Source organism: Colius striatus, chromosome 9 (assembly GCF_028858725.1).
Source record: "Colius striatus isolate bColStr4 chromosome 9, bColStr4.1.hap1, whole genome shotgun sequence".
Classification (NCBI taxonomy): Eukaryota; Metazoa; Chordata; class Aves; order Coliiformes; family Coliidae; genus Colius; species Colius striatus.
In genome coordinates, this window is record NC_084767.1 from 2,974,796 (window position 1) to 2,995,143 (window position 20,348).

Below are 20,348 nucleotides of genomic sequence, written 5' to 3' on the forward strand. Positions count from 1 at the left end.
CCCTGGCAGCGGTGGCAGGGGCAGAGGCGGCTCAGACACAACGCAGTTTATTTACACCACACACCCCCAGAGAAGAGCTTCGGTACATCTGCACAGGCAGCAGCTCCGAGAGAATTAAGCCACCCCTGGGCCACAGCAGCTCCCACAAATGCCAAGTAGTGGGGAGAGAGTCCCCGGGGAGTGATGGCGCATGGCCCCCGCGGCACTGCAGGAGGTTCCCGGCCCAGCCCGGCAGCCTCGGTGCGCCGGGAGCAGAGCAGTCCGTGGGGCCACGTGCTGCCAGCGCGGCCCGTGCAGCTAAAACACAGCAGGTAAAAACCAGAGGAGTCCAGCAGGCGCCGGCTGGCTGGCCAGCAGCAGCGGTCCCTTGGGGCAGGAGCGCTCAGTGGTGGCAGCAGCTGTACAAGTAGGCACCGCTCCTCTGGCCCAGGTCGACACCCTTCTCCTCTGGAAGAGACCGGGGGCAGGGGGCTGCCAGCACATCCATGCCATGAAGCTGCCGGGCCCAGGCCAGTGCCCTGGGTAGGGGTTTGGTGGCCCCACAAAGAAGTGGCAGGGCCTAGGGCAGGAGGCACGTGCCTGGGCAGGCCTGGTGCAGTGCTGAGAGCCAGGCCCACAGCCAGGAAAGGCTCCTGATTGCCAAAGGCCACCGGTGGCCCGGCTGAGCAGATAATGCTGAGCCTGGCCTGAGGGGACAAGGCACAGAGCCGCAGTGGCCTCGGGGAGTGTGGGGGCAAGGAAGGGCCCAGCCAGGAACCAAAGTGCTCATCTTGTGCATCCTCCCCAGGGACAGGTGCACCCCCTGACACAGGAGAGGGTGGCTGGGGAGGGAGGGACGCTGCCTGCTCACCTGTCATCACCTGGAAGGCGGTGAAGTTGATGTAGTCCTCAGCCACCTTCTGGAACAGCTCATCTGGGGGGAAGAGCGGTCAGGGCGGGTGGAGGCAGCCCCACAGGCAGGCAGGGTCCCCAGCTCTGCTTGGGCAGGGCTACAGCCAGCAAGGAGGGGGCTACTCACCCACGCACTGGCCTGTCTTACTGGAGGTCTCAAAGAGCTCTGCCTTGATCTCTGAAAGGGAGGCCAAGGTTAGTGCTGGGTGCAGGATGCAGCCCCACAGCCTCAGCCAGCTCCCAGAACCACCCCTCGGCACAAGCTGCCAGCAGCACCAGGCTGGCAGGGCCCTAAGGCAGGGCTTGCGGCCCCTTGGCCCAGCTGGCCGTGTCCCTGCCCATGTCAGGACAGGCTGTGCCCAGAGAGGTCCATACCGACAGCCCCAGTGCCTGGAGCCGCCAGCCCCGCCGGGGGTCCAGGGCAAGGGCTGAGCCCCCCGTGCCTCCACCCCCCAACACTCTTGGTGCCGCGCAGCCGTGGCAGGGCCGGCAGCGCCCAGCACAGCCGCCAGCATCCCAGTGCCACACGGTACCGTCAGCATAGTCTTGCACGTCGTGGAAGTCGACCCCCCGCTTCCTCCTGTCCTCCTCCAGCAGGTCACTCTTGGTGCCGCACAGGTAAATCCGGCAGCCCTGCGGCGGGCAGAGGACTGGGAGGGACACACCGAGGGCCCGGCCCCGCCGCCCATCCCGAGCCTCCCACCCATGCCCGTGGGTGCGTGTCCCACCCCTCCTCCCGTACCTCCTCGCAGTTCTGCAGCTCATTCACCCAGAACTTGGCTCGCTGGAAACTGCTGCTGTCGGTGAGATCTAGCGGACACGGGTCAGGGGCTGCCCGCTCCCTCCCGCGCCCACCCTGGCCGGTGCCACACGGCAGCCGCCGGCTCCTTCCCGGTCCCGCCGCACCGTGCCCTTACCGTAGCAGACGACGGCGGCCCGTGCCCCGCGGTAGTAGATGCGGCTCATGGCCTCGTAGCGCTCCGAGCCGGCCGTGTCCTGGGGGCGAGAGGTGTCTGCGGACGGCCGTCTCGGGGAACCCCCTGCCTGGGGGGGCGACAGCCCCGGGGTGCTGGCACAGCCCTTGTCCCCGCACTCACCCAGATCCCCAGCGTCACCGCCTGGTCCCCCACGGTCAGCACCTTGGCCACGAAGGCGGCCCCGATCGTCTGGAACAAGAGGAGCGGGAGGCGGTGGCGGCACCGGCCCGGGGGCTGGCCTAGGAACACGGCGGGAACCGGCCCGGGGACATGGGGGGAAAACCCACCGGGGACGTGGGTGGGAGCCGCCGTCCCGGAGACGGGCGGCGGCGGGGAACGGCCGCGCACACGCACACACACGCGCACACACAGACACCGCGGGGCCGGGCCGGCGGAGGCGGCGGGGAACGGCCGCGCACACGCACACACACACAGACACCGCGGGGCCGGGCCGGGGGAGGCGGCGGCCGGCAGCGGCGCGCTCACTCACGTTCTGGTAGGGCCCGGCGCGGAAGCGGCGGTGGGCGCAGCGCTCCACCAGGCTGCTCTTGCCCACCCCCTCCTGCCCCAGCAGCACGACCTTCGCGTCCACGCGCCGCCCGCTCATCCTCGCGCCGCCGCCGCGGGCCGGGGCCGGCTCCGGGCGGGGCGGCGGAAGCGCGCGGCGCGGGGCGGGCCGGAAGTGCGCGGCGCGGGGCGGCGCGGCGCGCGGCGCTGCGGGACGGGACGAGGCCGCATGGCGGCCGCCCATCAGGCGCGGGCCGGAGCGGGCGCGGCGGCGCGGCCCTGAGCGGCGGCGGCGGCCCATGGGGAAGTACTGCGCCAGCCTGGGCGTCCTCAAGGGGCCCTGGGACCAGGTCTTCGCCGCCTTCTGGCAGCGCTACCCCAACCCCTACAGGTGCGGCCCGCCGCCCGGCCCCGCGCACCGGCCCAGCTGCGGGCTGGCGGTGTCGCGGCTCTGCGCTTCGTGTCCCCTCCGCAGCCCTTTGCCTGCTCCCTCCCCTCCCGTCTCCTGGGATACACCGCAGGGGCAGCTGGCTCCCCATCTCCCTCCTCGCCCTCCTTTCCCCACGGTGGCGCCGGTAGCTTCCAGCCCTGGCCGCTGGCCACGAGCGGGACCTGATATTTTCCTCTTCCTGCCCCCTTTAGCAAACATGTCCTGACCGAAGACATCGTGCACCGGGAGGTGACGGCGGACCACAAGCTGCTCTCCCGGCGCCTCCTGACCAAGACCAACCGCATGCCCCGCTGGGCAGAGCGCTTCTTCCCAGCCAACGTCGCCCACTCCGTCTACATCCTGGAGGACTCTATCGTGGACCCCAAGAACCGAACCATGACCACGTTCACCTGGAACATCAACCACGCGCGCCTGATGGTAGGTGCTGGCGGGTGGGTGGGCGGCAGCGCTGGGCAGTGCCCACAGACAGCTTGTGCCTTGTGCAGGTGGTGGAGGAGCGCTGCGTGTACCAGGTGAACCCAGAGAACAGCAACTGGACCGAGGTCAAGCGGGAAGCCTGGGTCTCTTCCAGCCTCTTTGGCGTCTCGCGGGCCATTCAGGTGAGTGCTGCCACCTGCCCCGGCACCACCGTCAGCCCCCTCTGCTTTGGAGAGGACCTAAAGCTGCTGCCCTCCGCTCTACTCCTTTCCTCTCCTGCTTTTTTCTGCCCTTTCCCCTCATCCTCGTGAGCTCCCAGGAGCCCACCAAATGTTTGGGACCTGGCAAACTGAGACAAAGCCCCGGAGGCTCTGTGTGGCCAGGGATCTGGGCTTGCCCTTTCACGGACCTTTCCCTCGCAGGAGTTTGGTCTGGCCAGGTTCAAAAGCAACGTGACCAAGAGCACTAAGGGATTTGAATATGTGCTAGCAAGAATGCAAGGTGAGCACCCTGGGGCGGGCTGTGAACTGTTCAGACTGTGACGTCCTCGTCCTTTGCCCCCATGTGCTGGCACAGGCCCATCTTGTGCAGCAGCCCGGCAGGGCTGGAGTGCGGCGGGAGGAGGCCGTGACGCGGCTGCAGTCACGTGGCAGTGGTTGCACTTGGTGCCGTGCCCCGCCGCACACAGCTTCCCGCTGCCTGCGGAAGGCGGCGAGGTGCCACAGCCGGTCGGGCTTGTGCCAGCCTGTGCTGGGGCAGCGCTGCTGGTGCCTGCTGGGGCTGGGTTAAACTTGCTGGGTTAACTAACAGTTGCCGTTTTACAGGAGAAGCTCCGTCCAAAACACTGGTGGAAACGGCCAAGGAAGCGACCGAGAAAGCCAAGGAGACAGCTCTGGCTGCTACGGAGAAAGCCAAGGACCTGGCAAGCAAGGCAGCCACCAAGAAGAAGCAGTACGTGTGAGGGGCTGGGCCAGAACAGAGAGGAGCCTCCTTAGATTTTACATTTTTAAGCAAACTGTACAAGTCTGACAATCAGCTGCTGTTAGACCATTTCTGAGATGTAATTATCATTAAAGAATCTCCTCCCACCTCTGATTTGGCTGGGGTTGGCCAGGCTAGAGAAGAGCCCAGTGCCACCCGCTGCTCTGGGGGTCCGGCCCGCTGCTGGAGGTCTGGGTTTGCAGGCAGGACACAGATGGGGATTTCACCAAGTGCCTTTACTAGGATAGTGTTGAGTATGTACAAAAGAAGAGGGAGGCAGCTGCGGGAGCATGAAGGCAGGTTGCTTAATGTACTTGTTTCCCCTTCCTGGCTTTCCAGGGATGTGTGTGCTGGGGTTGGTGCTGCCCCACATCCGTGTTGGGCAGCCCCCCAGCCTGCCTAGCAGGAGGCAGGGTGTCCCTGTGACAGCCAGGCCCTCTTCCATCAGCTCTTGCAGTGCATTCCAGGTGCCACAGTGCCGTGCCAGCACTCTGGCCGGTGCTGCTCAGCAGCCCAGCTACCCAGGGGCCCAGTGGAGGGGCCAAAGCTGGGTGCTTGCCCCTTGCCCAATAGCCACGATGAGGCTGGTGGAGGCTGCGACAGGCAGGGAGGAGGAAGGCAGGCAGTGCAGGGAAGGCAGTGGGTGCCATCAAGCTGCAGGGCCGCGGGGGTTGGAGTAGCTGTGGTCCCTCCCGGTGCTGAAGCCAAAGTCCCCACCGAACACCACACCATCCACCTCTATCTCAGCATCCTCTGGGCACCAACAGGGAAGCTGGGTCAGGCCCTTAAAGCCTCCACCATTCCCTTTCCACCCTCCATTCCCCTCGCTCACCTCCCTCTGAGGGTTCTGACAGCTGGGATGAGTCCAGGCTGTCTGCCCGTGGCCGCTCCCCACTGGTGGGTGAGAACAGATGCTCCAGCCGCCGGCGCAGGTTCTGCTGCTGGTTCCGCAGCTGGTCCTTGGCCTTCCGTGCCCTCAGCTCCTGCTCCTCCAGCCTCTGCAGGGATACGGTGACCCAGAGTGGGGGGAATCGGCAGCCCTGTTGCCACTCAGGGCCTTGTGGATAGGGGGAGCCCAAGCTGAGCAGCCCTGTCGCTGCTCACTCAGGGCCCTCCGGACACAGCTGGAAGGCCCCGAGCAGTGGCAGTCGACCCCCTTCCTCACCTGGATGTGAAGCCGAGCACGGTGCAGGAGGCTCAGCATAGTGGAACGGGATGACCCCGCACCCAGGGGCACCTGCTGCTGCAACCGCTCCAGGCAGCACCGGAGCCGGGCTCTCCTGCAGCCAGATGGGGAACGGCACAGTGGTCAGCCTCGGGGAGTTGAGGGGGTGGGGGAGATGACAGCCATAGGCACCCCCGTGCCACACACACCGCTCCCCGGTACCTGTGCTTCTCCAGCGCGTTGTGCACTGACCTGCGGGAGAAACCCACCGCCGGAGATGGAAACCTACCGTACCGGCTGTTGCCACCGCCTGCTCTCCCCCTCCACCCGCACAGTCCCGCCGCTCACCTGACGCTGCCCACGGCGCGGCGGGACCGCGCGGGGCACAGCGAGGCGTAACCGTGCTCGGCCTCGGCCGGGCCCGGCAGAGAGCAGGCGCCGGCGGCCCCGCGCTCCCGCCGCTCCAGGAACTCGGCCGCCCGCAGCAGCACCTGGATGCTGGTGGCCGCCGGCTCCATGGCTGTCGGGGGGGAGCCGACGGGCACGGGGGGCGGGCACAGAGCGGCGAGCCGCCCGCTCGTTGGCTGCCGGGCGCCCCGCGGCCATGACGTCGGCGCGGCGGGGAAACAACTTCGGGCGGGAAAGCGCGTGCTTCAAATTTGAATTGGCGGGAGGGGAAGGGACGGGGCGGGAGGCGCCCTCCCGCGCGCCGCCGGGACACAGCCCCGCCGGGACACAGCCCCGCCGAGCCGCCCCCGCCGAGCCACAGCCACGCCGAGCCACAGCCCCGCCGAGCCTCAGCCCCGCCGAGCCTCAGCCCCGCCGAGCCACAGCCCCGCCGAGCCTCAGCCCCGCCGAGCCGCCCCCGCCGAGCCGCCCCCGCCGAGCCGCCCCCGCCGAGCCGCCCCCGCCGAGCCGCCCCCGCCGCGCTCCGTGGGCCCCCCGGGCTGCGGCGTGCGGGTGTGTGCGCGGTCACGCAAGTGTGGCCACGTAAGCGGGCGTGCACGCACCCCCCCCCCCCCACGCCACCCATCCCACTCGGGGCACCCCACTGACCCGCACCCACGCGTGTGTCCGGGCTGCGCACGCACGCGTTCCCCCCAGCCCCGGGCCGGCCGCGTCCCAGCACCACAGCGCTGAGCCAGGAGGGTTTCAGCTCTTTTATTAAACGCCACCACCGGGCGGTGGCGGTGGGGAGGGACAGCCTCCGGGCACAGCACGGGTGGCCCTGGGGCACCCGCTGTCATGGGAGGGCTGTTTGCAGCCCCTCCAGCCAGACCCCGGGGGGGAGACTCTGCCCCGGGGCCCCAACAGCAGCCAAAGTTCACCTGGAGAGGGAAAAAAAAAGCCACCACAAAGCACATTTCCAGCCGAAGGGCACAGCACGGCAGCACACTCGTCGTGCAGCTCGTCATGGCTGCAGTGCAGCAGGTGAGGTGGTCCTGCCACCGTGGCGGGAGGGTCCTGCTGCAGTGCCCACCCAGCCCCGAGGGGAGTCGTGGGGCCCTGGAGCTGCCCAGCAGCCCTGCGGTGGGCCCTTCTCTCCTCACCCAGATCTGCGTCCTCCTGTGGACTCAGATCTGGCTTGTGAGGCTGTCACTGGCTGCGGCTGTGCCGGGGCGTGGGCGAGAGGTGTGTGGTGTAGCAGTGCGTGCAGACACGCACGGGCTTGGGATGGCCATAGTGTGGCAGTGCCGCGGCGTGAGGTGAGCAGCGGGCACAGAAAATCTGTTGGGAAAGGGCCAGAGCGGGGCTGAGGGGAGCTGAGACCCAGAGGGACCACGAGCACCCCAGCCTGGCCCCCTCCTACCTTCCCACAGCTGCGGCAGTGGTGCCTGCGGCGCAGCAGGGTGAAGGGCGAGCGGCAGGCTGAGCACTGGCTGCACGTGCTGTCTGGAACCCACTCGGGCAGGTGACGGGTGCCTGCTGGGCAAAGCACGTCAGTAAAAGCCTCCTCCACCCTGTGCCCATCACCAGCCTGGCCCAAGAAACATCCTGCACCTCTGGGTGCTCTGCTGAGCCAGCCCCAGAAAGGACACAGCGGATATCTCTGTGTGTCTGGGGCTGCCCAAGGCAGCTGGACCCCTCCAAGCAGGATGAGGCAGGATTAGCCCCAGAGCCGTGGTACCCTGGGCAGCCCCTTACCTGCCCTCCAGAGCCCAGCAGCCTCCCTGGGGCTGGAGCACAGTGGGCAATCAGCCACGCGAGGAGAGTTTGCCACACACAGGTCACCATCCTCTTCCTCTACAGGGACAAAGGCTGCGGTGGTCCAGCCAAACCAGGGCTGGGCTCCGCCTTGCAGGACTGGGCACTGTGACCATGCCACCCCAGCACCTGGGTGACAGGGCAGAGAGGAGTCTCCCATGCTCGGGGTTACTCACGGCTGGCACCCGGCTCCTCCGAGGGCTCTGCCTGGGAGGCGACGATCTTGAAGACCGTTTTCAAGATGCCCCGCAAGTCGCTGGCAAAGTTGGTCTGGAGCTGATCGGCCACCCCTGGCACCGGGAGGACTGGGGGTCAGGGTGCTGAAAGGAGGGTCAGGGTGCTGGGAGGTGGCAAGGGGAGTCACTCACCTGAGATGCAGACAAAGAGAGTGTGCAGCATGTCCTTGGTGCTGCTGTAGCGGGAGCGCAGCTCGGAGCAGTGGGCAGCTGGGGTGGCATCGAGCCCCGTCCCCGGGCTGCTGCTGGGGGGCTGGGAGCTGCACAGGGAGGAGGTGGCAGTTACTACAGGGGTGGTGGCACAAAAAAATAACCCATCCCAGCACCCAGGGATGTGACATCTTGGCCCCTCTCCCTTCCTGCCACACACCTCCGTCGCCAGTCGGTGCCTGGGTCATCCACCATGCTGGGGGTTTCCAGCCGTGTCGTGCAGGTGGGGGGCGGTGGGGTGGTGTGGGGCACCTCCAGGAGACTCCAGTGGGCATGGGGGTCTGCTCCTTGCACGGCTGCTCCCCAAACTGGGGGGGTGGCTGGAGCACAGGGGTCCTCCAGTTCGGCTGTGCACAGGCTCCTCTCCAGCAGGCAGAGCTCCTCCACCGACAGCACCTGCAGCAGGTCCCTGCGCAAAGGGACGGTGTCAGCCCCCCAGCACAGCCCCACTGCTGCCCCATGGCCCCATCCGCTGGCACCTATTGCCCCCTGCCACGTACCTGATCTTCTTCAGGAGGTTGTAGAAGGGGCTGAAGACCCGGGACATCTGCTCAGGGCTCTGCTCCAGGTTGAGGGGACCCTCGGGGTAGATGAGGAGGCCGCTGCAAGTGCGCAGAGCCCAACTCATTTAGGGAAGTTGCCCAGGACCCCAACTCCTCAGGGGAAGAAGGGGATGCTATGGGGCAGCCGCTCCTGGTCATTCCCATCACCAGGAGGCTGCACCCACCTGATAATGGCCAAGCGAGGGATGGTGAACATCAGCAGCGGTTCGTAGCCATCGATCATCTCCTGGGTCAGGTAGCCCAGGCGCAGGGCTCTGAGGCCGGAGAAAACCCTTACAGTGGTGCCAAGCCCTGGCACACTGCCCCGTCCCCAAGGCTCGAGTCCCTGCCACCCCCTGCCTGGCACACCTCACCTCTCCACTGTCTCACAGAAGAGCACGATGATCTCCTGCTGCCTGTAAATCTCCTCGGGAGACTTCACTGCCACCAGCGAGGACACGTAGCTGGAGAGAAGGGGGGACTGTGAGGCTCCTCCGGCTCTAGCACAGCCCCCCCAACCCCAGCACCCAACCCTGGCCCCCACCTCAGCTCAAACTCTGCAAAGAGCCGGTCGAACTGGACAAGCACAGCCCGGACAGGCTCCGGGTAAGAGCTGGGCTGGCTCAGGCTCTGCTCCCGCAGCACCATCCGCACCAGCTCCAGGCTGCACAGCAGCTCCCTGGCCTGGGGTCGCAGCTGTGTCCCTTCTGCCTCTTCCACCTCCAGGAAGGTCCCAGCCAGAAGACACTGCCAGGACCAGGGGTAGCTGTCAGGAGCAATGCAGCCCCTACCCCAGGCTCAGCTTGTGATGAGGCGCGCTGTGCTGGCCGGTGCCCATCGCTCCCCGGCCAGGGGGAGCCGGACCCCATTGCCTGCTCTGGGGAAGCATCCCTGGGCTCACCTCAGCTGCAAACAACATGTGGTTCCCTAGGTTGTCCACTAAGAGCTCCTCAGGGAACTTAACCAGGTAGTCACGGCTGTGCCGCTGTGTGGGGATGCACTCCTCCATGATCTGCTCCAAGACTGCCAGCAGATGAGCCTGAGGAGGGCAGAGGCGTCACCCGCAGCCAGTCGGGGGTCTGGGGGGTCATAGCGGGGCCCAGACCACCCCTGTACCTGGCTGAGGTGGAGCTGGTTGAGGAGCACCAGGTACTGCTGCGGGTCCAGCTCGGCGTCCAGCCCGTTGATCTCAGCCACCACCCGCGTCACCCTCTCGTCGGCAAAGAAGAACTGGGAGAGCAGGCGGGTGTCCGAGCGCTGCAGGGAGAGCAGAGGGGCGATGGTGGGAGCACCCCGTGGCTCAGGGCACAGGGGATCCCTGCAGCCAGGCAGGTCGGGCGCTGCTGGGGATTTCGTTCCCGTGGGGCAGACCCATTCCATGAATGCCCATTCGGGCAGGTACACGGGATGCCCATGGCGGCTCCGTCTCGGCCGGGCTGTGCCAGGGGCGAGCAGCGAGGCAGGCGGCACCCGGCCGGGCCCTCCTGGGGAGCGCCGCCGTCCCCACCCACCCGCGCCTCAGTTTCCCCAGGGGCAGAGCAGGATGAACAAGCTCGGCCGCATCCCGGCAGCGTGGGCACGGAGCTGTGCGCGGCTGTAAACACCGGCCCGGGGGAAAGGTCCGCGGGGAGTCGCGGGCAGTCCGGAGGGACGGACGCTCCTCGCCCCATCTGTCCCGCAGACCCCCGGCGGTGCCGGAGGGGCATGGAGGGGGCCGGAGGCGGATCTCCTAGCCCCAGGACCAGGCGGCGCCGGGACAGGCGCTGAGCTGCCCGGTCCTGCCCGCCGCCGCCCGCCCCTGCTCCCGCCGCACCTCCAGCCCCGGGGCCGGGCACCGCTTCCTCCTCCCGCTCCGCTCCGCCCCGGCCGCCCCCCCGCCCGGTACCGGCGGAGCCGTCGGGCAGCCCCGCCGGGGCGGCCCCGGTGAGCCCCCCGCCCCGCGTTCACCTTGGGCCGGCGCAGCCATCGGCGCAGCGCGGCGGGCAGCATGGCGAGTCCCGCAGCTCTGCCGCCCCGGCTCCCCGCGCCCGCCGCTCCCGACGGGGCGGGTCGGCACCGGGCACCGCCCGGGGGCGGGTCGGGGAGGTGTCGGCCCAGCCCCAGGCACCGGGACGACCGGCGGACCGTCCCACTTCCCCCGCACCGCACCGCGGCCGGGACCCGGGGCTTTCTCGCTGCCGGGTGGCCGGAGGCGGCCGCCGCTTGACGGACCGGTTTCCCGGAGCGGGACCCCGTGGGGCGGCTCGTCACCACCCCGGCTCCGCCTCCCTTTGCCGAGCCCCGGTCTCGGTTCCTGGGTCCGATTCCCGACCCCAACACCCAGTTCTCCCCCTCCCGGTGCCCAGGCTCTCCCGGTTCCCGGTTCTTGGCTCCCTGTTCCCCTCTCCCCTCAGCCTCATCTTTACCAACACGGGGACACCCCACAGATACGGCCCCACAGCCCCCTCTGTAGCTGAGCATCCCTGGGCTGGTGGGGGGTCACCAGGGGGAAGGCACCTGCTGTCTGCTAGCCAGGGTATGGGGCACAGAGCAGGGTGCTGCAGGGGCAGGGGGACAAAGCAGCCCCTCCGTGGGAACAGAAGGGGACAAGTGGCCAAAGAGACGCCCCGAGGGGTTCTTGGGGCACTGGCCACAACGATCTGTGCCACAGGAGGCATTTGCTCCTGTACCATGTTGAGTCTGGCACTGCTGGCCACAGGATGTGGGTGTCAGTAATTCAGGCGGCTGAAAGCCTAATGGGGTGGATTCACAGGTAAAAAATCCACTGAGAAGGATTAGACAAACACAGTGGCACCTCCTCGGCTTGAGGAAGTCCCTGAGTCACGGTGGCCCTGCGGCACTTGGGCTGAGCTGGCGGGGAGCAGGGCTGGCCTGCCGCTGGGGTTCTGTGTGTGCCCGTGGGCTCTGGCTCCGGTTTTACCCGGGCAGTGTGTCCTGCCTCTCATGGCTGGGAGTCCCTGTGTACACAGAGCCTGGAGCTTTGCCTGTCCCGTGGCTGCAGGCAGTGCTACCAAGGCGTTTGGAGGGGCACAGCAGGCTCTCCTTTGCGGCTGAGTGCTCCATGCATCCCCATACCAATGACACCACACTGTCCCACCTCGGCAGCTCTGATAAGGTGAGGCACTGAGCAAGGTGCAGCCTCACCCATGCCGATGCCACGATGGGATGCTTGTGCGACGTGTGGCACCGAGTCTGGCAGGGAGGCGAGGGGCTGAGTTAGCCCCCAGCTCTCTTGGGCAGGCATTCCAGGGCTGCTGGACCTGGTGTCCCGGGACTCACAGAGTGGCAGCAGACCCTGATGGGCAGCCTGCCATTAGGCAGCAGCAGGAGGACAGTGGACTTTGAGCATGGAGACAGGGCACGGAGGGGCTGGAAACCCACAGGAGCACCCTGGGGTCCGGCAGCTGTCACAGCACGCTGCGCAGCCGCCATGGGCTGGCGATGCCTGTGTGCCGGACAGGAGTGCGTGGCAGCTGCGCCCCGCATGCGGCAGCATGTCAGGAGCCGAGGACGCTGCAGTGCTGGGATGCCCCCAGGGTACCGTGGGACGGGGCGCAGAGGAGCCCACCCACGCGCGCATTGTCGGGTATTGCACCACCGGGAAGGCCGGTCAGTGTGCGGGGCGCCGCTCACGCTTAACGCTGTGACGGGCCCGGGGTGCGGGGCAGCGGCGCCTGGGACGCGCCGACGGCTCCGCCGCTGCTGAGGTGCGGCGGGCGCGGGGTAGACGGGGTGCGGCGTGTGTGCCGCGGCACCGCCACCTCCCCCCGCCAGGCGGCGCGCTGCCTGTCTTCGCTGCCCTTCCGCAACATGGCGGCAGCGGCTTCACGTCTCTGAGCCTTCCCGCCCTCCCCCCCCCCCCGCTCCGGGCAGGGGCCGGACGGGCCGCGCCGCCATATTGGCTGTTGTCCTGGCTGCGGCGGGCGGCGGGTCGCGCTCGCCATGACTCGCAGGCGAAATAAGGCGACGGTGACGGCGGCGGGGGGCTCCGGGTCTCGCCGTGAGAGGGTGGGGGGTTCCGACGTTGCTGCTGCTCCTCCTCCCCCTCCTCCGCCGCCACCGCCGCCGCCGCCACCGGAACCGCCCGCCCCGCCTGAGGTGGTGGTAGCGGCGGGCAGCAGCGGGGAGCCGGGCAGAGGCAGCGCTCAGGTACCGGGGTTAGGCCCTGCGGTGGGGAAAGGGCTGTCTCTGAGGGGATTTCGTTTGGTGTGGGGATGGGCCTCTGGCCCCCGCCGAGCCCTGCCCCATCCCCACACCGATCCCGGCCTCTTTGAGGGAGCCGGTTTGTGGCTTGGGGTCGCGGATGCGTTGCGGTGCTGCGGGCGCTTTTGAGGAGCCTCTTGACAGATGTGCTGGGCGTTGCGGGCTCGCACTGGGGTGTAGCATCCCCCTCGGCTCAGCCTTTCCTGGGGAGGAGGAAGCACCCGTGAGCCTGTGCCTCCACCATCGCCTGCTGCTCCGCACGGCATGACAAGCAGTGTGGAAGCAAAAGGGCTTTTTCCAGCCCCGGGCTCTGTGCATCCTTTTCTCCGTCCCTCGTGCGCAGGGACGGCTTGCAGGTCTGCTCAGGAGACGCATGTGTGCTCCGGAGGGCTGAGCCCTGAGCTCGGGGACAGGCACGGCATCCCGTGCCTCACGGGATGTTCCCGCAGCTCCTTCTCGTGGGAGGGTCCGGCCCTGCCACGGGGCGATGGCAGGTGGCTCCAGCATCAGCCCAGCAGGCACCTCTCGCCGCCTGACGCCCCTCGACGCACTGGGCTGCTGCGCTGCCTGCTCTGGGTCACGGGTGCGGAGCCCGGGGGTGGGCCTCGGGTCCTGCTGCGCCGGGTGGGCTGGGGAAAGCCATCGTCTTGTCCGTCTTGTGTGGCGGCGGCGGCGGCTGCGTCTACACCTGCTGAGATGGGGGGTGGCCTGCGCCCCCTTCCTCCCCGCGGGCAGGGGGCGGGGGAGTCCTGACCCCCCTCAGCTCTGCCGTCCTTGGCCTCTGACCTTTGCTTCACCTTGAGCCCGGCAGACGCCATCTGTTTCACAGCAGCAGTTCAATGTGCGGCTCATTGTGGCGGGGCCCCGCCGCGGCGGCAGACAATGGGGGCCTCCTCGCCCGCGCCGCGCCGGGCTCGTCACGGCTGTCAGGCCTCCGGCTGGCCCTGGCCCCGGCTCCTGCCGCAGTGGGAAGCCTCAGCCCGCCTGCCCCGTGCGAGCAGAGCATGAAGCAGCAGCCCCGGGGGCTGCACCCCACCCGGCACAGCTGCGCTGCGGGCTGGGCGGAACAAAGAGGAGGGCGGGAGGGCCTGGAGCTCTCGGGTAATGCAGTGGGGGGCTCTGGTTGAGGGGGTCGAAGCAGTCAGACCCCCATTCGTGTCCCTGTGTCGCGACGTCTGCGCGTCAGGCTTTGCCGCACGTGTCCCCTCGATCCTGTTGTACCAGAGGTGCTGGTGGCCTCCCGGCCTTGCTTGGTGGAGGGGCTGGCTCTGCAGCGTAGTGCGATCTTCCCAAGGGTCCAGAATTCCCCCAGCTGGCACATGGCAGGCAGACAGCAGCTGTGCAGCCTGAGGCTGCTCCCCTTCAGTGGGAGAAGGCGCAGTCCCACATGTAGCCATCAACCCACGAGAAATCCTCTGGTTGGGTGTCAGTGTCCCGAGGTGTTGCTTGTTGTTGTCTCTTCTGCCTCCAACCTGCGGCAACCTGGGTTCCTGCCACGTGGTGGATCACACCTGGGCTGACTCGTGGTCTGTGTGTCCTTCTGCAGGTGCTGCCCACCGCCAACCAGTCAGTGCAGACGTGCTGCCTGCTCTGTCACCGGGAGCGCAAGGACTGGGGAGGGCCGTCCCACAATGGGCTGGTTTCCCCGGGTGAGAGGCTGCCACCGGACTTCGTGCCAACACTCGTGCAGAATCTCCTGGGAGAAATGCCGCTGTGGATCTGCCAGAGCTGCCGGAAGAGCGTGGAGGAGGAAGAGCGGCGGGCGGTGCAGGAGCAGGCCCTGGCGGTACGTGGTTCTGGGACTGGGAGGGCTGGGGCTGTGGCTCCTGGTGTGCAGTGCTGACCACCTCCCAGCACTGCCTGGGTGTGCAGGTCCACTCCACGCTCCAGTCTGGGGTGCCTCGGCCATCCCAGCCTCACTGCTCCCTGCAGCCAGCCTGCTCTCCCCAGGACCGCTGGTGGCTCAGCGGGGCAGAGCGTGGCACCATGCTGGGTTGGAGCTGCCCAGCGAGGCCAGCAGTGCCACAGCTGCACATTATGCTGCATCCTCCCAGCTCTGAGGCTGCTCCCCGCTGCCCCTCTGGATCTCCCTGGAGCGGCAGCGTGTGCCAAAGGGAAGTGGAGCCCGTGTGTGGGGCTCGGGGACAGAGCTGCTTCCTTGGCTTTGTTTAACACTGGCCTGGTTTGAGTGGGACCACAGCAGGCACGTGGCCTTTGGCATCACCTGTCTGTGCTGGTGGGGGCTATGTGTCACCATTGGGTGGATGGGCTGTTTGCCACGCCTGAGACAGTTAGAGAAGTGGTTTCCATGTGCTGAGCCTGTGCCTCAGGGCAGGAAAGGGGCTCTTGGTGTCCCAGGGCTGAGGCCTCCCCTCTGAGCCTGCTGCACCTTCATTCTGTATTTCCTTCACCAGGTCTCGTTATCCCACACGTCCTGCAAGTCACAGTCTTGTGGGGGTGGCTCCCACTCCTCTTCCTCTTCCTCCTCCTCTTCTTCCTCCTCGTGCCACGGGAACTCAGGGGACTGGGACCCCAGCTCTTTCTTGTCCGCTCACAAGCTCTCAGGCCTCTGGAACTCGCAGCACACCAACGGGGCCGCGCAGGGCAGCCCCCTCGGGGCCTCTCCTGCTGCACTAGGTGAGTTGCAGCCGGCCGTGGGGTTGAGCAGAGCTTTCCAAGGTGGTTTGCCAGCGGGCCTGGCACCCTTTGGCAGGGCGGAGGGTGCTGGGAGCCAGCGCTAGCTCCGCTTTCCTTGCAGGCGACAAGCACGCCGGGCTGGCTCTGCCCGCGGAGTGCGCCAGCCAGGCGCCGGCGCTCAGGGCCTGTCCCTACAGCCACGCGGCCTCCCCCGCCTCCGGCAGCGCCGCCCCGGGCTCCCCTCTGCCTACCTCACTCGACTTCTGCAAGACGCTGCCGAAGCAGTTCAAAAGCATGTGCCGGAGGGCCACCCCGCCAGGTGCGTGCCCGGGGGCAGGGCCTGGCCCTCCTGGCCCCCTGCTCCACACAGTCTGTGCCCTTGCCCCGCTCTCTGAATCCTGTGGGGTGGACTGGGTGCTGCCGAGGCCTCTTGGCAGCAGGGGTGACTTCTAGCCCGAGGGCCACTGGCTGGGTTGGGGGGGCAGGATTTGCCCTGCGACTGTGGTGGGATGCTCTGGGAGTGGTACAGCCGGTATCTGACCGTCTCTGCTCCTGCCCCTCTGCAGGCGAGGCCTTCCACTCCTCAGAGCATCATCAGCACTCGGACCTCACTGCTCCTCCCAACAGCCCCACCGGCCTGCCCTCCCAGCCGCCGGCGCTAGTCCCCTCCTCCAAGCAGCCCCCCGCCCACCCGGGGCCCTTCGGCTCCCCGCCCCGCGTCCCGCCGGGCTCCTCCCCGCAGGCCGCGCTCTTCCCCGCGCCCAGCGCGCAGGCGGCAGCCCCGAAGCCGGCGTCCGAGTCCCCTCCCGCGGGCACGGGGTCGTGTAAGAGCCCTCACCTGCCCCCCGCCAACGTGCCGCTGCTGAAGATGCCACCTCCGCTGTCGGGCTGCGCTCATCCCTGCAACGGGCACTGCAGCACCTCCCTCATCCCTCCTCCCGCCTCCCACCAGCTGCCCGGCACAAACAGGTGAGTAGGGGAGCCCTGCCCGCCTCCAGCCTCTCTCCTCGCTGGGCGACGTGTCCGTTCTCCCAGCCCCGCCCCTGGATGTGCTTTTCCCTGCGGAGGGACCGGCTGCCCCGGCGTGGTGGGGCCGAGAGCCGCCGTCTGCGCGGGCCTGTTCCGCTGCTACGGGCCCCTGGTCTCTGAGGGTCGAGCTCTTTCTCTCCCCACGTTGTCTTCTCCCTGCGGTTGTCCTTTAGTTCTGTGGTGCAGAAGAGACTGTGCTTGCTCCTCCTCCAGCTAAAAGACCCAAAGGAACCGCCCGGTCAACCTGCTGTTGGCCAACAGGACCTTTGTCAGTGAGATCCGTCGGGCAGCTGTGGCACTGAGCAAAGGTCCTCGAGAAGATGAAGCCTGTGGACTTGTTCTGCTCGCCTGCTCCCCTGGCCCTCTCTGGGCTGCCTGTGCCCTGGAAGAGAGCGCACTGAGTCCGCGGGCGCTGGTTCCTCTCCACTGATTAGTGCTCCCCACGGAGAGCAAGCCAGGTCCCGAGCCGGAGCTCGAGGAATGGCGCTGTGGGCCATGCCCTGGCCTCCCTGTCTCTGAGCTGGGTAGTCTGTGCCTGTGGGAGCCGGGCCTGCCTGCCCGTGGGGATGTCTGGCAGCTGCATGCAGTTCCAGCGTTTCTCACCTGTGCTACCTGCCGCCCCCAGTGAGTACCGCTCCCTGCCCTGGAATCAGCTTGTGGCCTGGCAGCGGGACGCTGTGGTCTGGAGCTCTGGTGCGCCAGCCTCCTGCCTGCCAGAGGCCCTGGGGGGCGAGGAGCTACAGATGTCTTCTGCCATGGGCTCCTCCGGCATCTCCCCTGCAGGAGGAGGATGCAGGGGAGGGGGTTTGTCCGCCCTGCCGGTCCTGCTTGGGCACAGGCTGCCCTGGGAGGGGTGTTCCTACACGTGTAGTGTGGGGTGATTTCAGAGACCACCTGTCTCCCTCTCACCTCTCACCCTTTTCTCCATTTCCCTTCAGGGACCCCTCTTGCAAAGGGCACAAGTTCCCAAACGGTACCAGCTGCCACCCGCCGCAGCCGTGCGAGGCAGACGAGGGGCTCGGGGAGGATGAGGACAGCAGCTCGGAGCGCAGTTCCTGCACCTCCTCCTCCACCAACCAGAAAGATGGGAAGTTCTGCGACTGCTGCTACTGTGAGTTCTTCGGCCACAACGCGGTGAGTGAGGGGCTGCTCTGCAGCCACCCCTGGTCCTCGCACCCTGCTCTGTGCTGACACGTTCCAGGGGCCAGGTCTGGCCATGTCTCCTCCTCACCAGAGTGTGCATTTTCATCTCCCCTCCCCTTCATTTCCGTCCTGCCCCATCAGCCTGCTGGTCCCCTGGCTTCTGGCTTGCAGCCACCTGCCCAGCCCAGGGGCTTGGTGCAGCCAACAAATCCCTGTGGCTCTGCGGTGGAAAAAGGGTTAACTGGGGCTGTGCTGACTGGTCTCTCGCTGAGAGCTCAGGGAGGGGAGTGGCTGAAGGGGTTGGTGGAGTCTCATGTGGGAGCTGAAGCTGCCCTGGCTGACAGTTGCCTGCCTCCTGCAGCCCCCGGCCGCTCCCACCAGCCGCAACTACGCGGAGATCCGGGAGAAGCTGCGCTCACGCCTCACCAAGAGGAAAGAGGAGCTGCCCCAGAAACTGGGGCACAGCAGCAGCTCGGGGGAGCCCGCTGTGGACCACCGCAATGTGGACGAGCTGCTGGACTATATCAACAGCACGGAGCCCAAGCCCTTGAACAGTGCCAAGGCGGCCAAGCGGGCACGGCACAAGCAGAAGAAGAAGGTGAGGGTGGGCAGAGGGAAGCGCTGCCCGGGACAGGCTGCAGGAGGGCAAGACCATGCTCCTTGTATGGCTTTGCCTTTGCTCTGTCACGTCCATTTAGTTTCTTGAGCTCTCTGTCCTCTGCTGCCCTGTGCCCTGCGGTGGCAGCGGTGCCCAGCTCTGTGTGGGCCTTCCCTTGTGAAGCTTTGGGGTGCGTGGTGCCGGCTGCTCCGTGCCGTGGCTTTGGCAAGCGCTATGTGTCTGTGATGGAGAGGGACACGGCTGTGACAGCTTGTGCTGGTGTCTTGTCCCCAAAGCAGTGGCTGTTGTGGTCCCTGCAGAAGACAAGCAACAGTGTGGGGGCTGAGGAAGATGTGGGGTGGCCACATCTGGCCCTTGGGTTTGCTACCTGACAGCTGGTGCACAGCTAGCCCTGTGGCTCTGTGGGCTGGGGCCACCTGATCCTCATGGCACCTGTCTTACAGGAGAAGGAGAAAGCCCAGTTGGAGGCCGAAGCCCAGAAGCGGGCAGAACGTGCCCCTGTGGCCAGCCAGGCCCGGGAGGCAGCCGAGGAGAAGCTGCTGGAGTGGCCGGAGCTGGAGCTGGAGCGGGTGAACAGCTTCCTCAGCAGCCGGCTGCAGGAGATCAAGAACACCATCAAGGACTCCATCCGGGCCAGCTTCAGTGTCTATGACCTCAACCTGGATGTCAACGATTTCCCCAAAAAGGCAGCTGTCCTGGAGCAGAAGAACCTGCTCTCTCACCTCAATGGCTCCTCTGACCTGCAGGACATAGACCTGGCCCTGGCCCCGCTCAGCCTGGGCCCCGCCAAGAGCCACACGCTGCTGCGGGCCGAGCCGGGTCCCCGATGGGGTGAGGGGCCCGGGGAGCCGCCGCCAGCCCCGGCGGCCGAGAACGGCGTGGTGAAGCGCCTCAGCGCCGTGCCCAGCCTCTCCCGCATGATCTGGGTGCAGTCCAAGGCCGCGGACTCTGCTGCGGATGGCAGCGGCCTGAGCCCCGAGCCCAAGGACGGGGCGCAGCCCAAGGGGCCGGAGCCCCCGGAGCCGGGGCCCGCCGGGAGCCGGCAGCGGAAGAACAAGCGGCAGAGCGGGACGGTGAAGAAAGGGGAGGCAGCCGTGGCCGTGCCTGGCGGCCAGGCCCGGCTGGAGAGCTCTGGTGCGAAGGGGCAGGTGCTGGGGACCAAACACCCTCCCAAAACCGCTGCTCTGGAGCCGCAGCGGGGCGGTGGCTGCGCTGAGCCGGGGGAGAGCAGCAAGGGGCAGCCCTGGGGCTGCGGCAGGCCTGAGAAAGAGAGAAGCAGCGAGTGGAAGGGCCAGAGGGGAGAGGGCAAAGCAGAGCTGCCGCAGCTGGTGCAGCAGCAGCCGCCTGCCCTGGCCACAGGGCAGCCACCCGTCCCCCCTGCCCTGGGGGGTTCTCCCCAGCCCAAGGGCAAGAGCAGGAAGAGCCGGAACAAGGTGGAGAAATCCCATACCTCAATCGGTGAGTGCCGGGGGTGCTGCCGTCCTCGCGGTGACGCCTCCCCCCATGCCCCTCGGCCCCTGCGCCGGCGCTGACCCTCACTCCGCTCCTCTGCTTTGCCAGATGACGTGTTCCTGCCCAAGGACCTGGATGGGGCAGAGATGGATGAGACTGACAGAGAAGTGGAGTATTTCAAGAGGTGAGGGGGCAGCCCCGAGGGGCTGAGCCCTGCCGGGGGGTGAGGGGATGAGGTGGGGGCCGTTGGCTGACCGGGGCCGTTCTCTCCCCACCAGGTTCTGCCTGGACTCGGCCAAGCAGACGCGGCAGAAGGTGGCAGTGAACTGGACCAACTTCACCCTGAAGAAAACCACTTCCAGTGCAGCCCAGTGAGGCGGGGGGTGGATGGCTGCCCCCCGCCCCACGGCCGCTCGCCTCTCCTCACTGTGCCCCTCACCCCCCAACGGGCCCCCCGCCGCGCCTCGGTGGGGTCCCCTCCTCCGCGGGGGGCCCCGGTGCTCCCCCCATCCCGCTCCTGCCCGCGCCCCGCCCCTCCTCCGCCCCGTCCCCGTGGGGTGACCCCGGCCGAACCGCCCCCCCTCCCGGGCTCCCGGCTCCCTGCGCCGCGGGGAGGGACCGCGCGGGACCCAATAAAAGACTTTTTAATTTTTTATTTTATGTAACCCCGCCGCCTGCTGCTT

General features: G+C 67.5%; 5 protein-coding genes across 7 annotated transcripts; 2 read left to right on the plus strand and 3 right to left on the minus strand.

Annotated features, from left to right (window-relative positions):
* Positions 1 to 31: 31 nt before the first annotated feature.
* Positions 32 to 2,515, minus strand: RAB24 (RAB24, member RAS oncogene family). 2 transcript variants are annotated; one of them, XM_062002374.1, is made up of 8 exons: positions 2,359 to 2,515; positions 1,989 to 2,057; positions 1,809 to 1,887; positions 1,634 to 1,701; positions 1,425 to 1,524; positions 1,019 to 1,069; positions 851 to 913; positions 32 to 447 (listed from the first exon to the last, which is right to left on the minus strand). In XM_062002374.1, exons 1-8 carry the CDS (start codon positions 2,473 to 2,475, stop codon positions 383 to 385), a joined length of 612 nt encoding a protein of 203 aa, XP_061858358.1. In that variant the 5' UTR covers positions 2,476 to 2,515; the 3' UTR covers positions 32 to 382. The 2 variants fall into 2 exon arrangements, with proteins under 2 accessions (XP_061858358.1, XP_061858357.1); XM_062002373.1 differs by having other exon boundaries at positions 32 to 471.
* A 70-nt stretch (positions 2,516 to 2,585) lies between these two features.
* On the plus strand, positions 2,586 to 4,331 carry PRELID1 (PRELI domain containing 1). The gene is made up of 5 exons (XM_062002535.1): positions 2,586 to 2,766; positions 3,018 to 3,243; positions 3,312 to 3,425; positions 3,666 to 3,744; positions 4,068 to 4,331. The coding sequence occupies exons 1-5, from the start codon at positions 2,675 to 2,677 to the stop codon at positions 4,202 to 4,204; spliced, it is 648 nt and encodes a 215-aa protein (XP_061858519.1). The 5' UTR covers positions 2,586 to 2,674; the 3' UTR covers positions 4,205 to 4,331.
* A 122-nt stretch (positions 4,332 to 4,453) lies between these two features.
* MXD3 (MAX dimerization protein 3) lies at positions 4,454 to 5,907 on the minus strand. Its single transcript, XM_062002730.1, has 5 exons — positions 5,760 to 5,907; positions 5,612 to 5,702; positions 5,390 to 5,504; positions 5,037 to 5,222; positions 4,454 to 4,966 (listed from the first exon to the last, which is right to left on the minus strand). Exons 1-5 carry the CDS (start codon positions 5,905 to 5,907, stop codon positions 4,874 to 4,876), a joined length of 633 nt encoding a protein of 210 aa, XP_061858714.1. The 3' UTR covers positions 4,454 to 4,873.
* Positions 5,908 to 6,551: 644 nt separating this feature from the next.
* LOC104564144 (lateral signaling target protein 2 homolog) lies at positions 6,552 to 10,613 on the minus strand. 2 transcript variants are annotated; one of them, XM_062002589.1, is made up of 13 exons: positions 10,530 to 10,613; positions 9,699 to 9,839; positions 9,484 to 9,621; positions 9,127 to 9,329; positions 8,957 to 9,046; positions 8,768 to 8,857; positions 8,541 to 8,642; positions 8,201 to 8,449; positions 7,963 to 8,090; positions 7,771 to 7,884; positions 7,535 to 7,633; positions 7,200 to 7,312; positions 6,552 to 7,117 (listed from the first exon to the last, which is right to left on the minus strand). In XM_062002589.1, the coding sequence occupies exons 1-13, from the start codon at positions 10,569 to 10,571 to the stop codon at positions 6,986 to 6,988; spliced, it is 1,641 nt and encodes a 546-aa protein (XP_061858573.1). In that variant the 5' UTR covers positions 10,572 to 10,613; the 3' UTR covers positions 6,552 to 6,985. The 2 variants fall into 2 exon arrangements, with proteins under 2 accessions (XP_061858573.1, XP_061858572.1); XM_062002588.1 differs by lacking the exon at positions 10,530 to 10,613 and having other exon boundaries at positions 9,699 to 10,011.
* Positions 10,614 to 12,392: 1,779 nt separating this feature from the next.
* FAM193B (family with sequence similarity 193 member B) lies at positions 12,393 to 20,330 on the plus strand. The gene is given in 10 exon segments (XM_062001980.1): positions 12,393 to 12,731; positions 14,332 to 14,571; positions 15,200 to 15,422; positions 15,544 to 15,741; positions 15,989 to 16,391; positions 17,390 to 17,585; positions 17,956 to 18,192; positions 18,657 to 19,671; positions 19,774 to 19,849; positions 19,944 to 20,330. Coding segments are annotated over 10 exon segments (3,024 nt in total). The 3' UTR covers positions 20,041 to 20,330.
* Positions 20,331 to 20,348: the final 18 nt, after the last annotated feature.